We start from the raw sequence: 23454 nt of genomic DNA, 5'->3' as shown, positions 1-23454 counted from the left end.
TTGGACTCCTGAAATAACTGTTCATGTTTGAGCCACTCCCATTTGCCCTTCTACGTCCTACCTTGAAAACCTGAACCTTGAATTCTTGAAGACTAGAACCATTGATCATTATCGAGAGTTTTTTCAAATGATTCCCGTCATTTGGGATGTAATTAACTATAGGGGCTTGCCTCTATAGGGAACTTGGAACCCAGATAAAATAAACCCTATTTAATCTTTGTATTAAATAGGGGAACTTGTCGGTCATATATAAAAGGTTCGCAGACTAAACGGATGTCACAAATCTCTTAGTTTGCTGGATTGGGTCTATCGCCGAGGTCTACATTTATCTTTCGGGAGGGTGTAGTATTCGCGGTATCAGACACGATTATGCAAACTATTGGACGAATGAGATCCATTTGGTCTCATTTGTCAAAAACTAAAACACTACTTTCAAAACCCAAACTATATATCTTTTATATTTAAATTAAATCTCAAAAATTATTTTCATATATCATATTTTTCAAATAAATCTAATCAATCGAAAAAGTTGACCGACACACATCCACAAGTTGGATAACGGGACACAGTCCATTTGAGCTTGTTTACGACCATAATCCACTCACACAACTTGATCTGGTTCCACTCCTACCAACGTTGGAACTCAGCCAAGATGCTACATAACGGGTTCACGAAATCCAACAAATACATGAAGAGGTTGGCAAAGAGATTGCCAGACAAAATAGAAAATATCAAACATAAGCAAATAAATCAAGGAACGATGACATTCAAAGAGGGCAACTTCTTCTGTATTCGTTGAAAATGTAACGATTCTCCGTAGGAGCTTTCGGAAAACTGAAACCTAGAGCAGACGGACCATTCAGAATTATGCGATAACTCAACGACAACACACAAGATTTCTGCCACATTCAATGTTGTAGATCTCACTCCTTAGTTTGAGGATCCAAAAGCTTCGACAGTTGAGGTCGAAGCTCTACCAACCCTGGGAGACTGACACAGGGCCCCTCTTAGAGAGAGCCCCATCGCCCCTTCTTCCTTTTCTCCAATCTTCTTCTTGCCTTTTTTTTTCCTCCCTTGCCTGTCCTCCCTTCCTAGACCTTTACTAATTCCAAAAACTTTCTAAATTAAAGATCTGATTTTATTCCTTCTAATTTAAAACCATTCCTAAAACTCTAAAATCTGATTTAATTTTTCTTAAATCTGAGATCCTGATTTTATTTTTATTCTCCTTTCTTAATTTAATTGTTTTCTAAGTTGGGTCAAGTCTTTTATAAATAGAAGTTTATGCATCTAGGATCAAGGGTGTTGATTTTGAAATCTGAATTCAGTTTTATCCGAGTGTTTTCCTCTTGAGGGTTGTATCTAACGACGAGGAAAGTGCTCCAGCTGAAACCCCCGTCCGAGGTGGTGTTTATCTTCGCCGTTTCGACTACTTTCGACTATTCTGCAGCTTGCAAACGTTCCAACGCTTCCAGCAGTCCAACCACCAACCTCCCTGCAGTCTTCGGACAAGTCATCACAACCTGCTGTCCTCCTAGACCAACATCCCGCCTGCAGTCTCTTGCTTTGCTGCAGCCTTGCCGACATTCCAACTCTTCTAGCAGTCCAACCGGTAGCTTCCCTGCCTCCCTCCTATTCCAGCGCACTGCCATCCTACAACCCTCTCTCTGGAGTCCAGTCTGCAGCCGCCTCCTTACCCGTAGGCCGCGACCCACCTTAGGCCACCCCCAGCGCCTCCCACTGCACTCTCCTTGTTCAGTACACTGCCTCCGCTCCTCGGCTTCGGCTGCCATTAGTGTCTCCCCTCCTCGGCTTTTGCCGCCTGCTACAACCTCATCTCTTCGAACTTCCTCGTCGAGATTGTTGCGTTTTGTTTCTTGAGTCTTTGTTTGAATGCTTTGTTTTATGTTCTGATTTATGTGATGTTTTTCTTTCGAGTCATTATTGTAACCGTATTTTTAAGTTATTAATAAATTCGTGTCTTACATCATGGTTTCAGTTAAATCCATCATTTGATATCGTAGTCAGCCAAAACTTAGTCCTATTTTAGGGTTTCCTAGACCTGCCCTTGCCCAAATCACCCCCACTAGAATTTTTCTACCCTAAAGCTTTGACGAATGAGGTCGAAGCTTCCCAACCCCGGGAGATTGATGCGGGAGATTTTTTCGTGTTGTGGAACTGTAGCAGCTACAGTGCCGCGGTCCAAATTTCCTCCCCTTTCTTTTTTCATTTCCCTATCTCTTCTTTTCATTTTCTATGAGTCTCCTTTTTTATTTCCTATCTATTTTATGTCTGCATTCTCTATTTCTTTACTTATCATGAAATCCCCTATTATAAATCCTTTCGATTATATTATTATTATTTTTTTCTATTTCCAAACTGAAAAATTTTCTAATATAAGTCCTAATCCTTCTTATATATAGGGGTTGTTTTTGCTTAGGAAATGAGATTTGGATGAGTGCAGAATTCTGAGTGCTGTCTTTGAGACATTCTTCACCTCTGGGGCCTGTATCCGATTGCGAGAAGGTGCTCAGGCTGTAAGTGGTCCGAGAAAGTGAACATTTCGAAGGGTTCGGGTGGTGCTCCTGCTGTAGCTCGACCCGAAAGAGACATTTTATCTTTCTGCAGCCCTTCTTGGAGTTTGTGTTGTTGTTTTATTGTTATTTTTTTCCTATTTTGAGGAGTCCTGTTATAATCTTTGAAAATCAACAATAATATTATTATTTCTATTGTTGTTTGGGCTTCCTCCGGTATCATAGAAGGAGACACACAATAAGTTTATAAGAAATAGGTGAGATTAGATTTTGTTTATCATTTTCTTTTTTTAATTTTTTTCTGCTGACTGAGGAATCTCAAGGCTTTACATGATTTTGATTGGAGAGGACGATGAAACATGGGAGAGGTATGGGCCACTGGAGGCGGCTGCAAGGACAGGGCTGTTTTAATATATATATAGCTTTATTTAAATTTTTTTTTAATATACTTAAATTCTTAAATTTTGCATGTCAATTTGCATGTTTTTAATTCTCGAGTTCCAAATGTGCTTGTGCAATTTGCTTCACAAACGAAGGTTATTTGAGCAATATGAGATTTCTCTAATTTCATGTGCCTCGATTTAAGTGTTGCCGAATCGCATTCTAAATCACATATAATATGCATATCCTTTCCAGGCAATTTCAACATCCCTGATATGCTTATGTAGTTCGTTTTGTGGTCAGACATTGTTTGAGCAATTTTGGCGATCGTCGAAATTATTGTCTTAATTCACGCGACGTGCATCTTTAGGTTGTCATTTCAATTATGTCTGATCCAATTGATTACAAAATGTCATTTCTTAGGCAAATTGGATTCTCCTAACATGCTGACATAATCAATTTCATGAACGGATGTTGTTCAAGCACTTTTGATGACGATCTATGAATTTGGGCCTATTTCATGCATGTTGCATTCGTAATCTGTCATTTCTCCAGAATCAATAAAATTTGTCATGGAAAATTTCCTTTTGGATAATTTGATATTTTGAATGCAATGACATGATTTATTTTATGAACGGAGGTTGCTTGGGCAGCCTCGACAACACTTATAGGAATCTGGCTCAACTTTGTATACCTTCATATTTGTCGAGCGATTTTTCTAAGTAGTTTAGCGCTCTGAACACATCAGTGAATTTTGTTTCATAAATGGGCAATATTTCATGTGATTTTGGGCATGAATGAATTATTTTGACCTTAATCTGCATGATGATGGATTTATCATTCATTCTTCTCATCATGTTTAATTGACTCCTCTTGTATAATATATATACATAGGCCAACACAATATTGTGGTTAAAATTGGTCAACTGAAATATCCAGGGCATCAAGATTTATTTTATATTACACAATTTTTATTTATTTTTATAATTTTAGTGATTATTTTGATATTTTAACCATTTTATATAAAATTTGAAACGTATTAGAATATAATAGATTTATGGGTTGGAATATCTTGAGGGAGATCAGGTTTTATGAGTTTAGTTTTTTATTTGATTTTAAGTTTTTTTGTTTTGGAAAATTTCATAATTAAGTTGCTTATTTAGTTTTTTGAAAATTTTAAAATATCTAATCATATTTTTCTAATTTAAAAAAAAGAAGAAGAAAGGAGCATATATATATATATATATATATATCCAAATGTATATGCTTATGTATATACATATACATATTGTATATGTGTGTGTGTATATAGAGAGACACAGATATATATATATATATATATGTATGTATATGTATTAGTTTGCTTATGATATTCTTGAAGTTTTTGAATTTATTTGGGTGCTCGTCATCTTGATTGCTAACACGTGCTGCGTTACTAACAAGGCAATCACTACTTTGAAATGTGGTGTTAATGAGGCTATCATGTCATAGATTTCCTCTATTTATCGGATCAGCTGTTTTTTTTTAATGCCCATCATTTGATAATAAATTCAATTTGTCATGCTTTTTTGAAAGGCGTCCAAGTTCATTGCACGATCGAATAAGGGATAGTGATGATGAAGACTTTAGAGATAGAGTTGACTATGACGTGGCAGCATTGGCTAGTAACTTGAACCAGGCATTTCGGTACAGTATATATAACAATAATGACATTGAAGAGGTATGCTTTATTTGTTGTGGTTTGGCTACTCTTCTTTTGAAGTGGCAATGTTTGGGTTTTTCTAATTGCTTTATTCTTTTAGTTGTTATAAACATAGATTTTTTTTATTTTTTTTGTTTTTTATGAACTACAATATCCAAATTCTGCAATGTAGTTTTCTTGGTGTGGATTGTATTCTTTCTGTTGTACTTTAATTTCAGATAATTATTAGTAGGTAGCCAGTTATTTTACAAATTTGACGTCTATGTTATTTTTTATAGCCATTATATATTAATCTGTCATAGATTTTTTACTTATTATATGCAACCTTAATTTGCAAGAGTTTGTTAAGACACTTAGAAACTGGGTTTGGAACTTAAATCTCCAAGCAGCGAAAAGAACTTTTGGTTTTTCTGCTCATTCTGTTAATTCTCATGAACTGTAAATATGCCCATGCTCCACTCTACCGCTGATTTAATATGTAGTGCTAAACTTGTCCCCTGATTGTTTACAGGGGGTTATTTTAGTCTTAAGTCTATAGAAGTTCCAAATTAGTCTCCAGTTTCTTTAAATTGGGGCTGAAATAGTTCTTTATTTAAGCTTATATTAAGAGTGTTTGGGATTAAACTGACCCCTGCAAAATGTCGAGTGGCTATTTTGACATTTTTCTGTATAATTTTGAATAGTAATTTTGTTTGCTTGAATTCAAAGCCCATTAATTTTGGTTCACGGTAGCCTTATTGGCCAGAAAATTTTCTTAATTTGATGCCCATGTTTTTGCCAGCCCTGTTTTCTTGGAGCTTTGAATCTTTTTTGTACCTAAGCTCTTTCGAGCAGCAGCTGCTGTCTGTTGCTTTATTAGTTTTTGGTTGGAATGTGTTAGGGCAGTTTTTTTTTTTTTTTTAATGCTTAAAATGACATGATGTATTTGTTGAAATGTGAAATCCCCTCTGTTGTGATATGATATAAGTGTGGACCAAACTGCTTTACTGTTTTGATTATTGGCCAAGCACTAATCTTTGGAATGCTTATATAACCATCTTATTTGATTTTTTTTTTCCCCGACTTCCCTTGTTTCTAAATTGCAAATTGTTTTTAACTATGTAGGTCTACATGTACTGTTGATTAATTTTGTTTTTTTTTTATTTCATTTTTTTCATTTTTTTTGGTAATGCATGCAGGCTCAGGGATCCCTTGAGCGTGAAAAAGAGGTACGTGCCTACCTGTGGTGTTTTTTTCCCTCAATCTTTATTTATATTTATATAATATCCTGGTGTTTATACTTTATATCACATCACAACCTTTGAATTAAAATGTGTATTTCACTTTACGTAAGTTGATGCTAGGGTATTTTTAATATGATCTAGAGATTAGAGTGTTTTATAGCTAAATATAAAATTAATGTATTAGATATGTCTATTATTATATTATAATGGCTATCCCTAAGTCGTTATTACTTATTATTTGCTCTTATTTCCTGATTATGAACTTCCTTTTTTGTTTTATTCTGTTTTATTTTCTTTCCTAGTTGTCTTATTCTAGTTTTATTTCTTTCTTTTATTATCCTATTATAAATGTGTTTAAGTACCCATCCTTTTAATAAAAATGAGCACATAACCTAACCGTAGATCCAGCAGCCCTTGGCCTCCTCTGTCGGTTCTAGCAACTGCCTCCTCCTAGCCATCGGCCTCCCCTGCCGGTTCCTGCAAACTGCAGGATTCCTCCTGTCTGCAGAATCCCGTGGTGCAGTACAACTGCTAGCCTCCCTGCAAATTCTTGCAGCCGAGCTCCTTTGCCCTAGCGTGTCACCGTCGGTCTGCCCCAGCTTGCCCGCCGGCTTCCTATGCTCCTGTTGTCATTGTTCTGTAGGAAGGATTCCTGCAATTGTTCTGCTACCTATAATTCTTGTTGTTGTATCTGTTTGCGTGATTCTACAAAAATTCATCGATGACTCAGAACCACGACAACATATCTTTTGACTCAGTTGGAATTATGGTTGATTGTTCAATGAATCACCTTCAGAAGGTGTTTTTGACTCCACTGGAGGATCGCCTCCAACACCCGCTACCGTGCATATCAATGGACTTGAAGCAAACATGAATTTCTTGATCACAAATCATACGTTGAATGACAGTAGCTTCCTCTAATGGCCCCAGTGGTCTCTTTGTTCATCAAAAGACTTGGGAAGTTTGGTCACCTCACATGTATGATTTGTGAGTCTCCAAAGATCTGCCCGACATATTGAGCTTAGGAAGTGGAGAACTCAATGGTTATGTCATTGTTGATCAACTCCATGGAGATGTCAATTGGTCGTTCTTACATGTTCCTCTCTTCTGCTAGTGCTCTTTGGACGGTTATCCGTGATACCCACTCGAATGTAGGAATATACGGTCAACTCTATGAGGTATCTAAGAAGAACCGGGAGAAGAACATGGATCAAGAACTGTGATTCAACACTATAATGACCTTGTTGCATTATGGATGAAATGCGACTTGTACTACGACTACACTTGAGATTCTAACAAAGACTTTGACGAAGTTCGGGGCCATATTTTTTGTTAGGATTCCCTTCCTTCCACTTGTGTTGCTTTCACAGAGATTCGTCAGGAACAAATCAAGATACTTGTCATGCTTGAGAGTTCTACTCCTTCAGCTGAATCGTCTACCTTGATCTCACATGGTGCTCAACCATCGTCCATGCCACCTCTGACTGGTCACCCCACTTGTAATTGCTGTCACAAACTCATCTACACTTGGGATAAGTGTTGGAAACTTTACGGTAAGCCGGCATACAAACCTTCGGCTAAATTGTTTGTTAACAATAGACTGATGGCTACAGTCGAACCAGACGGGGCTCGACTAACTTCTACCCGAAACATTCCAAAATTTTCTAAATCCCTAAAACATCATATGGAACAATTGATCAAGCTTCTTGGAGCAAATCAATTTTTTGCGGGTCAATCGACCTCCCACGTCCAACAAGGTACTTTCTATGGCTCTCACATTTTATTTCTCCTCTAGTGCGTGGATTATTCATTCAGGTGCCATGGTGATACCGGAGGAAACCCAAACCATGATGGAAACAAAAATATTATTGTTGAATTTCAAGGAATTACAAAAAAATGATACTAGTAATAAGAAAACACAGGTACAAACACAAAGCTAGGGCGTGGATCGGGTTGGCGGCATTGCGGTTGTATGTGGGGTGGAGGGAGATTGCAGCAAGAAGGTTAGGAGGGGCTGTACGTTCAGACTGCAGCGGGGAAGAAAAAAGGGAGCGCTGCGGTTGGCTGCATAGGGTTGGACTGGAATGGGGGAAAGGAAAGGGCGAAGGCTGCTGTTGGGCTTCTGGTGTTGGACTGTAGTGGGGAAGGAAAGGGTTAAGGCTGCTGTTGGGCTGTTAGATGGGGGAGTGGTGGACTGTGGTAGGAGTTATGGGAAGGCAGGGGTTGTCACGGGAAGGGTTTTGGTGGTGTGCTGTCACGGGAGGAGGGGCTGCTGGTGGGAAGGGAAGTGGACCTGCGGCAGGTTAGTGGCTCGATACAGGGGAAAGCTGGGAGAGTTACGGCAGGTATGATGGGCCTTGGATGGAGTGCGCCTGCGGGATTTACGGTAGTGGAATTGATGGGGAGTTCCGGTCCAGCTAACAGGGGGCTTGGACAGGCTTGCAGGTTAGGAAGGAAAGGGGTAGCGTGGGATGGCTGCAGGGAGCAGGTCACGGTAGCGGGGAAGGAAAGGGTGAAGGCTGCTGTTGGGCTGTTAGATGGGGGGAGTAGTGGACTGAGGTAGGAGTTATGGGAAGGGAGGGGTTGTAACGGGAAGGGTTTGGGTGGTGTGCTGTTACGGGAGGAATGGAGGGGCTGGGGCTGTCACGGGAGGAGCGGCTGCTGGTGGGAGGGAAGGGGAGTGGAACAGCGACCCGATACACGGGAAAACTGGGAGAGTTTCGGCAGGTAAGATGGGCCCTGGATGGAGTGCGCATGGGGGAGTTATTGCAGTGGAATTGATGGGGAGTTGCTGCCCAACTAGCAGGCGGCTGGGGCAGGCTTGCAGTTTAGGAAGGAAAGGCGTAGCGGGGGATGGCTGTGGAGAGCAGGTCACGGGAGAGGGCTGCAGCAGGGGTGGTCATGGGAGAGGGCTGCAACAGGGGGAACGATAGGGAAAGGGTTGGAAGAAAGTCGGAGAAGATAATCACCACCGGGGACAGGAATATAACTGAAACACGACTCTAACCATCAGATACAACCCTCAAAGAGAAAATAAGATGTTGGAGGCTGTGCTCACAAATTTGAAATCAGAAATAACATAAAACTGAAATCCTAAGACCTAAAAACACATATAAATAAACATGGGAGGGGCAGGATATGAAAATAGGAAGGCGAGAAAATTCCTGCCCAATAAAAAGAGAGAGGGAGGGGACCGGTTCAGCTCCCTCTCAGCTGAACCGGTTCGAGCCAAACTGATTTGACTTTCCCTCTCAGCTGAACCGGTTCGAGCCAAACTGGTTTGACTTTTGGAGGAAAACCCCCGCGTCACACGAATCCCATGACTAACTACTTGCAAACTTTCTCGACTCTCTACCCTTGCTCTAGAAAAAATATCATCAGAATTGTCGATGGATCTTGTAGCTTCATTGCTCATAAATGGTAGATTGTACTAACGACAATCTGTTTTATATGTTTCCTGATTGCAATGTACTTTATTATCCGTCAGCAAGTTGACAAGTGATATCGATTGCGTTGCTAATTTCTCATCTGATGGTTGCGTTTTTTTCGATCGTCATTCGGGAAATATGATTGAAACTGCTAAGAGAATAGTTGGATTCTACTACTTTCAAGAGGAGAACACGAAGAGTGAAGACATGGCACTCAAAAGTTGTAGCCTTTCTCAAATCATAAAATGTTCCATTTTGTTGTTGTATTGTCGTTTAGGTCATCATAATTTTTCATATTTGAAAATTCTGTATCATTTGATATTTTCTAATAAAAATTTCGTTCGCTTCATTTGTGAGATGTGTCTGTTAGCCAAACATCACCGGGTTCATTACCCACCTCATACTTAAACAAGTTTCGCTCATTTCTTTCTCATTCCAGTTACACTAATAAATGGTGATTCTTGATTTAATTGATGACCACACTCGAATGAGGTGGGTCTACATTTTAAAAAACAAATCAGAAGTCATTGTGATCTTTCAAAACTTCTACATCTTTATCTTAACTCAATTCAAAATTCTTATTCAAGTTCTTTGAACCGACAATGGTTGTGAGTTTTCAACTCTATTTTGAGTGAATTCTTGCTCAGTGGCTAACGTTTATAAGAATAGTTCACTGGCTACTGGAAGAATGCCAGAAGAAGAAAGTGGGATCCAATTGAGCCTGAATAAAACTATGGTCCACGACCACCTTTGTGAATTTATTGAACCAGACCCTTGGGAACTATTTGAGCCCTAGAGGAACTTCCATAGCCTGCACACTTGTCCTCTAGAGGTAGTAGAATCAAAACCCAGAGGGAGAGGCATGCACACCTCTTCTGTCGACTCTCCATTCAAGAATGCATTCTTGACATCTAGTTGGAATAACGACCAATCCATATTCACCGCAAGTGACAACATGACCCGAATAGTGTTTAACTTAGCCACTGGAACAAATGACTCTTCATAGTCAACTCCGTATGTCTGAGAGTATCCTTTGACAATCACTATTGTCTTGTTGTGTTCAAAGGATCTGTTAGAGTTGAACTTGGTGCTAAAAATCCATCGACACCCTATAGCTTTCTCACCCTGAGAATGGTCCACGACGTCCAACACATGACTTCGCTGAAGAGCATTCATCTCCTCCATTACTATCGTTTTTCGGGTTGGATCAGCAAGAGCAACCTCAATAGTAACAAATAACTGATTGTCCGTCAGGGCAGAAACATATGCTCTGTAGGTCGGCGATAAACTGTGAAAACATATATTTTGCCATAGAATAGAGAGAGCATGTCTAATTGCGTACCTTAGAGAACTCACCTCATTCGAAGGAGGGATCGTACTAAGGATGTCGCCCGGGGTGGAATCAAAGTGTTGCAAGGAGGTTGCAGGCTGTAGAGTAGGTGCATTAGGATGGGTGCGCCGAGTGTAGACATGGATAGTGTGAGGAGGTGCACTCAACGGAACATGGGACTCCCAAATGCTTAGAACAGTGGGAGGACCATCCATAGGAGTAGGATAAGGGACAATACTCAAGCTCCCGCTCAGTAGAGGTCGAACAAGAGAAATAGGGATCAAGGCACTAATGCCCTTTTTAGTTGCAGAGTTCCTTATGGATCTAAAATCAAGTCTGCTTCGAGTAGGATCAGTGTTCCGAACAAATGCAGTGCACACTTGGGATCTAATGTGGAGAAAACCTGATTGACAGGGAAACATAACATCAAAACGGCTAGAGGGTTTGAAACTTGTGAATTTTATAGGAAACTCCATTTATGAGATAGATAGTAGTTAAAAAGACATTGTTCTAAAACCGTTTCAAGACATTGGATTGAAATATATAGAGCAAGCAAAGCTAAGGAGGTGACAATTTTTCCTCTCGGCTATCACATTTTGGGGGAGGATGTTTTTACTTACCAAAAATTTTTGGCTCTTATTTGGCTCCATAGCAGCCACAGCTACCATCACCAATGTCCCACTGAATTATGTTAAGAAGGCTGGCGGCACCATCGGTTATTATTTTCCAGGCTAATAAGTCAGTTCTTGACCGCGAACAGCTCCGCGGATCAACTCCATATTTCTCTCTTATACATTTGAAAACCAGGCCGTGTGGTGGTTGATTAATAAAGTCCCAAGCAATTCTAGCCTGCAAGGGCCCATCCACTGAGCCGCAGCATGCAAGCCCTACCACCGTCAGAAGTGGGCTTACAGAGCTCCTCCCAACTGATATAGTGAAGTTCACGGTCCCGTGGGCCCTTGTCCCACAAGAATCTTCTGCATAAAACTTCCAAATAATGCGATGCAGCTTTAGGAGGTTCGGAGTGAGATATGATAAACATTGACATAGGGAGCACGAGAAGTTCACCAAAGTGATTTTACTAGCTAATGAGAGGTGGTGTCTATTCACCCGTGCTTGGATTTTACTAACAGCATTAGCTATGAGTTTGTAGAAATCAGATTTTACAAGCTTCCTTATAGCAAGCTTAATCCCTAAATATTCAAACTCAGTAACTTTGTTATAGCCCAGAATTCTAGCCACACGGTTTTTCTTCCAAATTGCAGCTTTTTTTACTAAAAAGTATAGAAGACTTGGCTTCATTAACCCGTTGTTCCCTCCAACAGCGGTGTTGATCCAATATATCCTTTATAGCCTTCGCAGTCTTAGGAGTGGCCTTCGCAACAATCATGATATCATCAGCTCCACAACAATCAAGATATCATCAGCAAATAGGAGGTGGAAAATATTAGTACCTCCCGGAGCAAAGGAAAGACCAAATCGAGTGTCACATCGGTGAATCGCTCTCGACAAGAGCTCAGAACAGAGAATGAAGAGATACGGTGATAACGGGCATTCTTGCCTAAACGCACATTCCGCATGGATCCACGGGGCACGATCACCATTAATAAGGATGGCAAATTTTGGGTCGCAGATACATTCAAGAACCCAACCAGTAAACCTTTCAGGCAAGCCAAATGCCTGCATTACCTCAAGAGTGTTTGCCAACTCAGGCGGTCATAATAGGCCTGTTCCATATCAACCTTAAGAAGCATAAAGCCAACCTGTGAAGTGGAATGCTGGAACCTGCAAATAAATTCGTTAGCAAGCAAACAATGTGTAGAGATGGACCTGGTGGGAACAAATGCACCTTGTTCTTCTGAAATGGAGGGGAGAACCCCTTTATTAAGATTCATCAGAACTTAGGCTGCAACCTTGTAGATGGTTTGACACAAGCTGATAGGGCGGTATTTAGAAGGCTTATCCGCATTCACAACCTTTGGAATAAGAACAATTAATGTATCCTTGCAACTACTGTCCGTACGCTCAGAGGTGAAGTATTGAAATATGGATTGCACACCACTTTTTTTAACCCACGGCCAAAAATTCTTTAGAAAGGAGGCAGGAACTCCATCATAGCCAGGTACCCAATTATTGGCAAGTGATCTGACCACCTCCCCAATTTTCTCCTCGGTGACCTCACGACACATAAAGCCCCCCCTTCAGGGGTTAACTAGTGGGCATCCTCACCAAGAATCTGCCACGTCCGTTCTTCGACGACTTTAAGTCCAAATTGAACATGATTGACATCTATGCTTTAGCTTGAAGGGGAGTATTAGATTATAACAGCTTCCTCGCTTATCTTGTGAGGGAGATGGACTCGACGCTCCGTTTCTATGCAAATGCCCTTGCCGACGACTTGCATATTCCTGCTCGTGCCCCTCCTCCAGGTTCAGAGTCTGCTTTTGCTATCGGTAAGTTCTGTAATGTTCCACAATCGTATCACGAGGCTATTGAAGGTGGCAGTGATCACACTTTTATTAAAAAGCTTGGAAAAAAAAGTGGGATGCCTGCACTTATTCTCACTGAGGTTGAAACTGGTACTCTAGCGTTCTCTTAGCGTTTTGCTCTACTGAGGAAATTCCTTTATGGTCTTCCAAAACTGGAGATCATTAGGAAAGAATTTGATGCTATAAAACTATTGGGCAGTTGGAACATTGGTCTGCTAGATGGTCGACATATACTTATTCAGTTATCTCACGATGCCGATTACACTCACATTTTCTCTAAAAAAATTATCAAGTTCGACAATTGTTTTATGAAAATTCTGAAGTGGACTGTCGGTTTTGATCCAAAAGTGGAAACTCCTATCATTCCAGTTTGGATAAAGTTTCCAGGGTTAAAATTACATCTGTTCCACATGGAAATCCTTTACTCTTTAGCAACTGCTTACGGTAAGCCTCTCAAGGTGGATAGCCCTACGCATGTTGTCACCAAACCCTCTGTGGCTTCTGTGTTAGTTGAGAGAGATATCACTCAACCAGCTCCGGATGAGATATGAATTAACACTATTCACAACGGGTATTGCAACAACACTATTCACAACGGGTATTGGCAAAAGATTGAGATATAATCACATCCTCTTTATTGCTCTCATTGTAGTATGTTTTGTCACAGTTCTACTATTTGTTATCACTTGCATTCTCATCTAAGACCGAATGTCGCTAAAGATCAGCCACCTACCACCTTTGCTGAGAAGGTCCAATCGCATCCTCTTTCCAACATCGCAGTTCCAGATGAAGAAAACACATTGCTACAAGTACAGATCCAAATGTGTTGATACCACTTCAGATACAAATGTGTTGATACCACTTACTGTTATTGAAGAACAAGACTCACTTACACGTCAAAACACACGAGAGTGCTCCTTCAACCCAATAGAAGATCAGCTGGTACAACAAGTAGTTGCAGTAGTCGCTTCTAATGCTCAACAACCTACACATATCTTGCACACTTCAGACCATTCTGCTGATCAGGCGAGCCAATTTTCAGATGAGGAATGACAGATCTATACGAGGAGGAAGAAAAAGAACGGAGGACGACTCGAGCTAGGGAATCTATTGGATGATACATGGTTATCACTGACAATGACACTCATCTGACTAATTTATTAGTTGGCTCCTTCTCTAGAACTAGAGCCAGAGGCAAGGCAAAATCGGGTCGCTCTCCAGCTACTAACTAGAGGCAGAGGTAAGGCAAAATCGGGTCGCTCTCCAGCTACCTGATACTCTAATTTTGGCACTTTTTAGTTTTTTATTTAGATCTCTTATGTATTTTGTTGTATTTTTTAGATTTTGGCACTTTTTAGTTTTTTATTTAGATCTCTTATGTATTTTGTTGTATTTTCTCACCATTTGATTTGATTTTGATTTGGTGGTTTTGTGTGGGTTGGGTGTCATGTTTGGGACCTTCCACAAAATTTATGTGTACCCTTATTTTTATTTAATATATTAGCCTTTGGGCAAAAAAAAAAAAAAAAAAAACTATGTCATATGTATGCTTTGAATTTTCACTCTGAATTTTCAACTTTTATTTGCTTCAAGTTGTTTTTCCTTCCACAGAGTATTGGGAAAAAAACTTTTGAGTGTTAATATTATGGCGAAATCTTGTTTATGATGGGTCTCAGAGCAGTTGAATTTGGTTTGAGATGACCGCATTGCATTAAAAATCAAACAAAATTTATAACAAGATAGGCTTTGAGACCTATCTAACAAAAACGCTTGTCTGACTATCCAGAGCTATATTTTTAATCAAATATCCCTGGAATCTTGTATATTGTCGATAAATGACCCGGTAAAATACTCTGTTATAAATTAAAATCTGATAAAGTGATTGACGAGTAAACTCGGTTACTTTGGTTGTCAACTCAATTATAATCATATTATTTTCATTATTTTGTATTGTTTCAATGGTGACATTCACCTGTTTTAGTGCACTTTGCAATATTGTTTATAAATTGTTTCATTTTTCGGGACTCACTTATCAAACTAATATATTCTACAGGATTTTTACTTTGATGATGAATGCGCTGAAGCTGTAATTTCATCCCTGCGTTTGGGTGATGATGATCCGGATAGGTAACCATTAACTTGCCTCCTAATCTACTTGTTTTATAAAACCCCGTTTTATCAAATTTTTATATACAATTCTTACCAAATGGTTTTGATTTGATTCGTGCATGATCTGCGTTCATTATTTCTAAGATGATTTACATACATAACTCTTAATTTTTATATATTTACGTAACTAACATCTAAATTTCAATTTATATATACACAACATTTCACCTATGCATGAAAATGTGTATTTCTCTTTTAATTTAAAATAGTGATATTTTTTATTTGATATGAAAGGTTTGGATTATATAAGTGTAGAAAGTTTAAATTTTAGATATGTAAATACATGAGAATTGCTTGTTATGCATGAAAACGTCCCTTATTTCTATTAGACCTCATGGATTGCACTCTCTCCGCAGCTCTCTTTTCACAAACTCGAACTATTTTGCTTTCCAAGATGTCCAAGTTGTAAACGATCGTTCTTCTGATTCCCCCACATCGCCATCACGGAATCCGGACAACACTGATGAGGTAGTTGTCGGTGAGGGTGAAGAGCTTGCTGACATGCCAACATCACCAAAAACCTTGACTTCGAACGTCGAGTTTCAGGATGTTGTAACAACACGCTTCAGTAACGGCTCATTAACGGAGAAGAATCATGAAAGCTCGAGTCCATCGGGTGAAAGTATGAAACCACCTGAATGGATTGAATGGAGAGAGTCAACGGCATCGGAAAATCTACATGGTATGAGGACAAATTCGAATGAACCGAATATAAACATTGAAGTGGAAGATCAAAATAAAGATGTTGAGACAGAATCAGGAAGTCGTTGATGATTTGAATCCATTAGAAAATTAATCATAATATTTCTAGAACTGTGAGAATAATTCCCAAGCTCTCTGTTAAATGACGACTTCTGAACACGAGCGAGAACCTGAAGAAAATGAAGATAAATGATCTTGATGATTTTTATGGGAGCTTTGTTCAGTTTTGTAAGATGGAGGTAATGTGGCATGACGAAGGTTTATCATAGGAGGGTTGGTATAGTTTATAACCTGTACGAAAGATCTAACTGAAGCTCTGTGGAAAACGTCGTAGAAGTCTATACATTTTGGTGGTGTGGTGGTGAACATATTGGTTGTAAAATCAAAGTTGTAATCTTATTCGCTTTTTGATGGGATGTAATAAATTCGTAGAAATAGCCTTTTATAGGTTATTATATTTAAATTTTGATTTTAGGTGGGCACCTTTTGAATTATTTTTCATTGGATATTTTAGTTGGTTTTTTTTGTCTTAAATTGACTGTGCAAGACTTGAGATGGTATTTGGCTTATTGCATAATGGTTTTGTTTTTTAGGGAAATCTTATATAAGCTTTTTTGGGCATTTTTTGCTCGTAATTTTCGTGCTTATGGCATATTTATTTGTTGTTAGGGAAATTTACATGCATGCCACACAATTATTTTGCATTTTACGTATCTTAGACCTAGTTACAATTATAACACTTTGTTATGCATGAAAATGTGTATTTCACTTTAGAAAAGTTAGTGATAGTGGTATATTTGATGTTATGGCATAGATTTTAAGTTTTATGTATGTAAATATGAAAGTTTGGATGTTAGATATGTAAATATAGAAGAAATGTGTGTATGTATGTATATGATATTTAACTTTTTAAAAGTGAAATGTATCTTTTTCTTCTATAGGTAAGGTGGGATGTTTGTAAAAATTGAAGTTTAGGTGTCAGAAATGTAAAATCAACGAAGTGAGTGGTATATATGTGAATTTTCCTTATTCTTATTGGTATTATTTTGAAGATGGGGAGTTATTTACTAGCTATTATTGATTTGCAAATTGTTGTCCTTTATCTGGCCAAAAGCTGTCATTAAGAGCATGTTAGAGACGTTGAAATTAAAGCTGAAAAGTGTTTGATCTTCAGAAGTTGATAATCCTTAAAAGATGAGGTAAATAAATATATGATATTTAAAATTGATGATCCGTATATTGAATTGTCATTGTTTGTTTTATTTATAACCTTTTATCTACAAAATAAATTGTCTATTGTTTTATATATTAACATAAGTTAGACGTCACATTCACAAATCTCACTATAAATTATTTATTCAAATTGGAGTTATAATACAATTGTTCAACATAATAATTGTATTTGGACTACAATGGTTGTGATCATGGAGCATATGTGCTCAACGGCTGTTAAGGTCTCGTTACATAAAGCTTGGTCAAAGACCTAATAATGTGGGAAGAATGTTATAAGAAGAGAGTGAGAGGGAAGAGATCACATATCACAAAGTCTTTCAAAGGAACGGCCAAAGTGAACGAAAAGTCTTTGTACCATGAACTTTGAGTCTTTCAGGAAAGAGGTAACACGAGGAAAGAAAGGAGGGAAATCGTGAGAAGGCTTCTCTTTCCTCAGGTTGGCCCTTTTAGACATGAGAAATAAAATAATATAAATTATCAAAGTAGGACATCAAGGACTCTATTGTTGACTTTTCTTTGACCAACGTCTTAACTATGAGGCATTGTCGGCTAATATCAGATATTATGGGTACGGCGACCATCTCTGATGTTTGGATGAAGGGACTGAATCCCTCTTGTCAAGCGACACCCTTAAATGGGAGATGAATAGATTTCCGGGTCGGTCATGATGACTTTCTTGAATTACTATTTTCATAGAGATGAGTTTGTATTGTCCTCTTCAGGAAGATGGAAATGAACTAGAGCAACCAATTTGGTGTGGGGCTTGGATCATCCACTTCGATAGGTGGGCTCGATTCAGCCACTTCGACAAGTGGGCTCGATTCAACCACTACGGTAGGTGGGCATAAAATAAAGCTAGACCAAGAAGAAATTGAGGCCAAGAAAATACACTTTTGAAGAAATAAATTTATTTTTCCATATGAATAAGTCTTCAATGTCATCTAAACCCTAAAAAGGTCCATCGCCCACTGTAGGTCCATCGCCCACTGTAGGTCCATCGACCACGTCATTAACATTGATATCGTGTCGGTACAATTATGTGTCATCAACAACCCATAGAAGTTCAAGATTTCTTAAAATTCTTCGCTTAAAGGAAAGCAAAGGCCAAACCTAACTAATCATAATAGTAACAGATCTCTCCTACAAAAGTATTGGGTGACTCGTTATCCTTCACCCCTTGAAAAGTATTAACTTATCATAGACACATTTCCCTCAGAACCACATGCTTTAACTCTGAGCCAGCCCCAAAATTGTGAGAAAAACAATCCCTTACTATATTTCGTTGGGTTATCTTAGCAGGTTCGGCGAGGGACAAACTTCCTCGTAAGCTATGATCCAAAAAAAAAGAGGCAAATTCTAAAAAGAAGAATGACGGTACAACTCTCCAACAATATTTATAAAGGCTAAAATCTTGCTAGAGATTTGAATAGACGCACTTTCACTTTAAGAAGACTCGGGGTATTACTATAATAACACTCCTATAGCGACGATTTGAATTCAAAATTTCAAATTTCAAGAGGATCCTTATTTGCATCAATTTTTGATGTGACAAATACTGGATTCCCCTGTGAAGTTGTGGGAGCATGTGGTGCTCACGCGTGTCCTCTCGCAACTCAAGGAATCTATCGGGACGTTACCAGTGTACAACGTCTTCAGATTGGGGTCACCCCATCCTTGTTGTGCCTGATAATGACTGCTACTGATCCATAATGATTTTCTATTCTAGTGGCAAGCCGAACGATTAGTATGAGGCCTATATGGTCTGTTTTAGTCATGGAGAGCTTTTTGTGTTGTAAAATGTGTTTAACAAACTCTTGGAACGAAACATGACCCATAAGGGTCTGTCGTAACCACGCCTAAGTCGAGCACCCCTCCCCATAAGGGTTGAGGGGTTGCTTTCGACATAGCCATGCCCAAAGACAAAGTGCGCACACCGCAAGACAGAGCTCACGACGTAATTACACTGTGGGATGATGTGGCCACACCATACCTCCCAATAGTTGTGCAAAGGCTACCTTCAACGTTGCCATGCTTGAAGGCATCATGACCATGCACAATACAATGAGCCTAGTTTAATATCACTACAAAGTTTGTGTGATCACGCTGTCCCCGCGGGTAGAGCAATCTGACCATGCCCGAGCCTAGCATGACCACACTCAGGTTTCAAATTTTTGTCTGGCGGCGTGCCACATGGAGCCAAATTTTTCAGGCTCTCCTTGGACTTGGAGAGGCCTCCTTGGGATTATGAAAATTAACCCTTTTTTGTATGTCTAAAGTGCCCTTGATTAAGCATTTTTGGTTTAATTAAGGGGCACTTTGGGGATTTTGCATGGGGCGGCTGGTTTTACTTAAATTCTCCACCTCACTCTTCTCTATCAACAACCTTTAGCACTTCTTGACTCCTCGAAGAGCTAAACTCCTTTTCATCCTTGGAGCTTTTTCTTCCTTAGAGCTAAGGTTTCTTCTTGAAGGCCTTGAGGTGAAGAACTAAAGAGAAAAGTGAGGGAGAGGGCTTCTTTTTTACAACCCTCCTCTTCCTCTTCCTCTTCCTCTACATCCTTCGTAAAAAAGCAATCTTTCTTCCTCCACCATTCTTTGAGTGTGTGAGGAGAGCTTCTTGAGAAGGAGTGGCTAGCAAGGAGCGAGACTTCATCTCTCCTACATCAAAGGAGACCTTCACCCTATCGTAAGGAAGGACTACCAATGCTTCGCCAGAACTTCGCTGAAGCTCAGAACGTCGCCATCTCTCCTACAACTGGGAGAGCTTCATCCTACGTGAAGAATCGTGTCATCAAGTGCCACATTGGTGAGGTTCCATAAAACCCTTTGTCTTTTGGTTTCTTAGCTAGTCATAATAATAGATTTTGGTAGGTGTTTGTGGGTTTGGTCGCTCATGCGAGGCAGGTCTAACTGGCCACCTGGTATCATTCAATTCAATCGATCTCCTGTTATCGGATGATTCAATTGGCCGAAAGATTCAGTGGATCCGACCATAGGCTTTTTGATTAGCTGACTTTGTGGTGTGTCGCAGTGGGTTTTGGTCACCCATGCTAGACAAGTTGGTTGGTTGACACATGTCAGCACGACTATGTACCTATTGATTGGTCAATTATTTTCTAGAGGGATCCATATGTTAGAAAGCATGTGCGTAGCCAAAGCGTTTTTGAAGCTGACTAGTTTTCCCATTGCAAACCCTGGACCAAAATCCTAGTGGGTTAGAATCCCAATTTCCCACGACTTTGGCACTTCCAGCTTTTCATGGAGGGGTTGGAATAGTTTGATCTTGAAAAATGGGAAAAGCTTTGTAGCTAGCCCATTCTACAAGATCGTGGAGGGTTTGTAGGATGGAAAAAACTTGGTAGCTAGTCTGTCATACAAACGGTAAATGACTTCTCCTACGAGAAATCAGAGGATGAAGCTCTCCACATTCCTTGCCAAAGCCAGAGGCAACTATGTCGCATATAAAAGAGCTAAACCCTAGGTTCTTATGTGAGTACGTTAGAATGAGCATGATTTGTTATTGTGCACGATCATTGCATTGTATAACATGTTTTAATGTGATGTATGTTGCATGGTATATTTTGCACATTGCACTTGGGTTTGACTTGCCGCCCTAGATGGTCAACATTTTTTGTGGTTTGATTAGCCGCTCCCTCTTGGTCGACAAATCACTTTGGTCTGACCAATGGCTAGGCTTGGTCGACCGGCACCTTGGTATAATTGGCTGCTCCGATCGGGTCGACCGATCCCTTTGGTCTGACTGCCCACCTCAATCTGGTTGATCGATCACCTTGGTCCGACCTACCGTCCCGATCCGGCCCTTTGGCTACGTTGCCCTGAGTTGACAACCCCAGACCCAGCAGGTCAAACATCCAACTTAATTTGAATAGTACATTTTTTGCATGCGCATTAGTGTTTCTTACATGACATCCTGCATGATCACGACTTAGATGTTTGAGTTTACTTGAGTTACTGTCCACATGCACTCATTCCAGACATCTACGTTTTCTATTTTGGGGCAGCTTGCACATCAAGCCGAACCGGTGTGGTTGCTGCCTCCACGACACCCCTATTCTTACCTATTCTTCGGATCGCTGCCTCCATGGCGCGCCCACTCTTTTGGGTCACCACCTCCATCCTTTTGACCACTTTCTCCATGGCTTGCCCACCCTTTCGGGTCACCGCCTCCATGATACCAAATTTCAGGTCGATGCCTCCACGACACGCCAACAATTTCGGGTCACTACATCCACGACACACCCATCTTCATGTCACTGCCTCTACGACACACCTACTCTTTGAGTCACTGCCTCTATGTTACACCCACCATTTCAGGTCACCATCTCTACGACACCATCTTCAAGTCACTGCCTTCACGGCATACTCACTCTTCAGGCGCTGCCTCCACGTCACACCCACCCTTTTAGGTCACTGTCTTCATTACACACCCACTATTTCGGGCATTGCCTACACATCATACTCAATTTTTTGGGTCACTGCTTCTACAACACTCCCATGCTTTGGGGTTGTCGCCTCGACATAACGCTGACCCTTTCGGGTCATTACTTTTGCATCACACCCATCTTTCGAGTCGTTGCCTCCATGATTCGCTCACCCTTTGAATCACTGCCTCTACGACAAATGAATCTTTGTTTATCCATGTTCGACTCGATTTAGGTAAAAAATGTTAAATAATAAATTAATAATATTAGATATTTATATATTTAAATTTTATGCTGCATTTAAGAAAAATATTAAATTTAGCTTGGATTGGAATTGAATTTTTTTTTTGGGTGGACATATAAATTCATAAGAACTAGGTGGTATTTATGTGAGTGCTAAATGCAAAATATATTTCCGCCGCGCTCCCTCCCCAAAAAACTTGTCATGCACCCTTGCTTCCTACTCGTCTATCTCTAAAATATTTCCTCTAAGTAGCTAATCATATTATTTAATTTATTAATTTTTTATAATTTTTTATTTTGAGCAATACATGAGTTTAATTCGAATAAACAAATATTAATTGAGTCATAACACAAAAATGTAATTTATGAGTTATTTTGCACTTTCCCCTAGCTAGTCATAAGTGTAATATCAAATTTTGGGTGCAAGTATCAAAGGGTATGGGTGTAAACAAGCCAAACACGAGCGAGCCCAAGCTTAGCTCGTGTTCGACTCGTTTATATTTCGAGCTCAAAAAGTGTGTTTGTGTTTGACTCGTTTACTTAGCTAGTCGAACATGAGTCGTTCACAAACAAAGAGTAATCTTGACAAACTTAATCACATAGCCATCAGATGTTAAGGATTTGGGCAAGATTTAAAACATTATTTGAATCTAATTTAATAATTTTTATTCTATTTTCTTCATTAATACTTTTAATTGATTATAAATTTTTGTAGCCTTGTAGTCAACTACATTTTAAAAAAAGATCGCTCATCAAAGATATATATATAATTGATTAGTAGTATTTCAAGCCAAAACGAGACGAACATGAACAAACAAATATTTGTTCGTCTTGTTCGTGTTCAGCTCGTTAACTTAGCGAACAAGCCGAACACGAGCTTCTTAACGAGCCGAACACGAACTGTTCGCGAACAACGAGCCGTTTTTACAGGCTCATCAAGGTGAAGGGGGGCTCGACTTTAAATTATTAAAAATATTAAAAAATAATATTTTATATTTTATATGAAGTTATTTTTTATTAATTATCTCATAATTTTCATTTTATTTATAATTTCATTATAATACTAATTTAAATTAATATTTTCTTTTCTATTCATATTAGGCTTGAATTTGTAGAATTTAAGTTAGAGCTCAAATTCAAATACATTAATTAACCAAATTCAAGCTCAAATTACAAGTGTCACTAAGTTAAAATTCTTTTACACCCAATAATTAATGTAAAGATACAAAAATTGTAGACCATATTATTAAAATTTTCCAATAATTAATGTTATCATTTAGTTAGGGTTGTAAACGAGTTGAACACGAGCAAGTTTCGGTTCAGCTTATGTCTTGCTCGTGTTCGGTTCATTACAAAATATCACTGTTAGTGTTCAGCTCTTTTATATTTTAAATAAAAAAATGTGTTCGTATTTGACTCGTTCGCTTGACAAGCCGAAAGCAAACTATTCACGGACAAATAGTCATTTTAACAATCATGATCATAGCTGTAGGATGTTCTATGAATGTCAAGGGTTAGAGCGAAATTTAAGTATTATTAATTTAATTTTTAAAAAATTGTTACTCATCAATTATATAT

General features: G+C 39.1%; 2 protein-coding genes across 2 annotated transcripts in view; both read left to right on the top strand.

Moving 5' to 3' along the window:
• Positions 1 to 16440, top strand: part of LOC110027655 (serine/threonine-protein phosphatase 6 regulatory subunit 3) — a 64785-nt gene extending 48345 nt beyond the window's left edge. Inside the window, exons 16-19 of the mRNA XM_020729171.1 lie at positions 4491 to 4635; positions 5796 to 5825; positions 15141 to 15214; positions 15613 to 16440. Of these exons, the coding sequence (XP_020584830.1) occupies positions 4491 to 4635; positions 5796 to 5825; positions 15141 to 15214; positions 15613 to 16027 (664 nt within the window). The 3' untranslated portion in view covers positions 16028 to 16440. The remainder of the gene's footprint in view (positions 1 to 4490; positions 4636 to 5795; positions 5826 to 15140; positions 15215 to 15612) is intronic.
• Positions 16441 to 19894: 3454 nt separating this feature from the next.
• The window catches only part of LOC110039518 (putative F-box/LRR-repeat protein 23), an 18329-nt gene continuing 14769 nt past the window's right edge, over positions 19895 to 23454 (top strand). The window contains 1 exon segment of the mRNA XM_020744620.1: positions 19895 to 20002. Coding sequence (XP_020600279.1) covers positions 19895 to 20002 — 108 coding nt within the window.

The sequence above is a fragment of the Phalaenopsis equestris genome, unplaced genomic scaffold, assembly GCF_001263595.1.
Source record: "Phalaenopsis equestris unplaced genomic scaffold, ASM126359v1 Scaffold000002, whole genome shotgun sequence".
Classification (NCBI taxonomy): domain Eukaryota; kingdom Viridiplantae; phylum Streptophyta; class Magnoliopsida; order Asparagales; family Orchidaceae; genus Phalaenopsis; species Phalaenopsis equestris.
Note: the sequence above shows the minus strand (reverse complement) of the source record. Positions and strands in the feature narration are given on the sequence as shown.